The sequence below is a fragment of the Penaeus vannamei genome, chromosome 15 (assembly GCF_042767895.1).
Source record: "Penaeus vannamei isolate JL-2024 chromosome 15, ASM4276789v1, whole genome shotgun sequence".
NCBI lineage: Eukaryota > Metazoa > Arthropoda > Malacostraca > Decapoda > Penaeidae > Penaeus > Penaeus vannamei.
This window is the reverse complement of record NC_091563.1, coordinates 36,630,700-36,634,683: the sequence shown is the minus strand read 5'-3', so window position 1 is coordinate 36,634,683 and position 3,984 is coordinate 36,630,700. Positions and strand designations below refer to the sequence as shown.

The 3,984-nt window shown below is 35.4% G+C and overlaps 1 protein-coding gene across 1 annotated transcript in view; it reads right to left on the bottom strand.

Moving 5' to 3' along the window:
* LOC138864219 (ephrin-B1-like) overlaps positions 1-1,506 on the bottom strand; it is a 283,694-nt gene extending 282,188 nt beyond the window's left edge. Inside the window, exon 1 of the mRNA XM_070130706.1 lies at positions 1,020-1,506. Coding sequence (XP_069986807.1) covers positions 1,020-1,144 — 125 coding nt within the window. The 5' untranslated portion in view covers positions 1,145-1,506. The remainder of the gene's footprint in view (positions 1-1,019) is intronic.
* Between the last annotated feature and the right edge of the window lie 2,478 nt (positions 1,507-3,984).

Below are 3,984 nucleotides of genomic sequence, written 5' to 3'. Positions count from 1 at the left end.
CCTGGACGCAGCCCGCCTCCGCCTCCACGCGCGCGCGAGACGTCAACAGCTCCCTCCATAAAACCTAATCGTAAAAGCTAGCTAACTGTTAGCCATATTACGTGGTAAATGACTCTTTAGTACGAAGTCCAAGCCGGAGCAAAAGCGAGATGTCGTCCCCCTATCCCATCTATTTTATGTGACTCATCGCGAGAATGTGATGACGGAGAGAGAGAAATCCTTGAGCTACACGGCCGACTGCTCTCTGTCGGCAGCGGGCTCTACGCCGCTTCTCCCGGCCCGACGCGACGCTCGGAACCCGCGATGCTAAAATACCTTTACTTTTATGAGTTCAGAATTACGTTGTACAAGTCTGAATATTTTAAGAATAAAACTAATGTCATATCTTCAGTATCCATTGCGTATTCTGTTACAGGTTTTGGCTTTTGAAAGACAAATTCCCCCTCCGTAATGCTGTCAAAATGATATAAAGCAAACAAGGGATCCTGTTATTTATTTGCTAATTCACATTCACGTGTAATAGCTATCCCAATATATCGAAGCTGAAGTAAATGGCAGTAGGCCTACATTAGCGCGCAACTCACATGAGTAATGCATACAGTAATACACTGTGACACTCATGGCAGAATTAGAGGCACGGTCAATTACCGGTTCCCCTATACTGGCCATGAGAGATGCTAAATTACGTCTAACATGCTTCGGTTCAATATACGCTAAGTTCCAAAGCAGTATCGTCTATCCGCCAACGCCGAGTTTTCAAATCGGTGCGCGCTCAACACGGACCACGTTGTACGATCCCTTGCCAGAAGTTTCACTAACAACTGCTACAACTCTTTTAATTATATATATATATATATATATATATATATATATATATATATATATATAAACTGAATACATATTCCCTGCAGGATATCCGAATCTCGATACAGAGAATATAGAACAAGAAAAAACAACTTGCTTTTATCATGCTGTGAAATATATTCTAAGTCGACAATTAAAGTTGCTCAGGTACTTACATTGGATTTGTAGTATTCCAGTGGATATAATGCATCTTCGTGCAGGTGCCAAGGCGACACACGCACATTATCTCCACACACACCACCACCACTAGCGTCAAATAACCACACACTTTGGCACTCATTGTAAACTATTTGTGTTAGTTGTGCCTCCACTCAGGAGTACACACTTGTATATCAAGCGTATAATATGTAATAAATTAAATTAACAAAGCGGTCGGCTTGGTACCTCCCGTTTGCGTCCGCCGAGATTTGCTTTCGGCTATTCAAGGAAGACTCGAAAGGTGGGCACGGCCTTGCCTCACATTTTGAGTCGGCTGCGATTGCCCATGACAATTACACTATCACCTCCGTAGGGACCCATGTTCCGAGCACTAAATACACTCCTCGGTGGGTGACACCACGTTTTATCACTGCATGGTTACACTGAGTAGAGCGAGCTACGCGCACACCCTCCCCGTGCCACGTCAGATACGAAACTAACCTTTGGCGAGAGCAGTGGGCTGGCCTTGTGCGGCGCAGACTCGTTGCGCGTTGTAGGGCGGGCACAACCTTACGGCCCAAGCTAGCCTGTGAGCTTACCCGGGGTACCTCAGGGTATGGTGCCCACCTTCACTGCATTTTCACCCCAACTTGCGCTGCGGTACTGTAAGTGTTAACACCTTGCTTGACTGCACTTGGCTTCAGCCATCGCTGATCGTGATGGCATACGGGGTAATTCAACAGTTTCACGGGATTAGTATCAAGGATTACTTATACGCAGAGGCGACTGGAGTAGGATTTTCCAAGATAGTTTATGATACGTTGTGTACAGGATAATCCTCTTCATAGTTAATGGCTATATACTGTAAGATGTTTTTTGCATGATAGTATAACTTACCGCTAATGACAAAGGGAGTTGAAATAGTCTCGTTTAAAGCGTAGCAACTAACTGAATATTTTAATAACCCTCTTACATAAATATCAGTTTATCATCATGCACTCCTAGTTATGCGAATGGTATTAATAATTCCCAAGTACACCCGTATCGCGCACAAGAGCGAAGATGTAAAATGCTCGGCCAAGGCATGAATATATATGGCTAATAAAGTTAAATGTGTGAGAGATTTGTGGACCAGCGCTACATAGAGGCGATGCTGACTGACGCTGGCTCCGTCGCTCCGAAATCATCTCCCTACCGCAGTGTTATTTTTGTGAAATGTGTATATTTTGAATCATTTCCAGAATCGAATATTGAGACTAATGCCATGCAGCGTTTTCAGTTAGTCGTCGTTGTTTGTGTAACGGTTGATTAAAATTGATAGATCGTTCGTTATCATTGTTTTCCTTATTGTTAATAAACTTTACATATTTTATTACTGCTGTTAATATTACTATTCTAGTTTTCAATAGCATATATTTCTGCAATTTTTTATGGATAATAGTAATGATACTACTACTACTACTACACTAATAATAATAATAGTAATGGTACTTTTACTACCACTACTACTACTAATAATAATTGTAGTAGTGGTAATGAAAGAATATTAGCAATAATAATAATGGTAATAATTATAATAACAAAAATAGCAACAACGAAAAACAAAAGAACTAACAAATATATCTACAAAGACAGCAAAACAGCATTAATAAACTAACAGTTGTATTTGTTGCCAGGTGTGATGAAATTCAAAATATTTTTAAAACCAAAATGATAATAGTGATGAATGTTACTTTGATTTTAAGAATATATACATAATTTTGCTTTGTGTAACTGTCGTTATAATAATTAATAACATAATCATCATCAAGAGTCATTAAAGTATTATAAAAAATGTTCAACATGATTTATGTAATAATATTGCTACTGTTAAAGTAATTATACCATCACAACTCCTAACTAATAATAATAACGTAATAATCACACTGAGTGGGAATAACTAAGAAAATGATAACTAAACTGAATAATGAAACGTATAAATATGGAATGATAATTATGATGATGATGATAATGATAGTAGTAATGATATTATTATTGTAATCACTAACATTATTACTATCATTATCACTGTTGTTATTATTATTATTATTATTAGTAATAGTAGTAGTAGTAGTAGTAGTAGCCGTAGCAGCATTAGTAGTGGTAGGGACAAAATACAGAATACTCTTAACATAACATCAATAATAATAAGAATGATAATAATAAAGATTATTATTAGCAGTATATGGGCAGTTATTGCTGTTATTGTCATTATTATCATCAAAATTACAATCAATTTTACTATCACTGTTATTGTTAATGTTATTGCCATTGTTTCTTATTCTTATCATTATCATTAATACTAATGTTGTTGTTGTTATTATTATTATTATTATCATTATCATTACTATTGTAATTATTAACATTATAGAAACAGCAACCACAATAATATGGCGATATTAAATATACTAATTAATATTTATATGATAATAACAACGGCACCAAAGCATTATGACTTATAATTGTTATTCTTTTCCTGTAGTTGATAATGCTACAATTGCTAATATTATCATACTTTATATCATAAGCGCTGTGGTCTAAGTAATCACTATTATCACATTACTTTCGCAAAATTTACTATCAACACTTTAAAAAATAAAACTGGTTAAAATAACTACTCCGTTCTCTAAATCCTAGAACATCATCACTAACAACATCGTAAATAACAACAAAAGCAATAATGCTCATGATAACAATAATTTAATAATAATGACAATAAATAATAATTAGGATGATAATAATATCAATAATAATAATAACAAAAACAACAAAAATAATAACAACAACAATAATAACAACAGCGACAGAATAATAATAATGATTATAATTATAATGATAACAATAATAACAATAACAATAATAATAATATCATCAGCGCTAACAACAGAAATAAAACAAATATTGATAATGTCAATGATACAGTAACGTCGTCATCAGCAATAT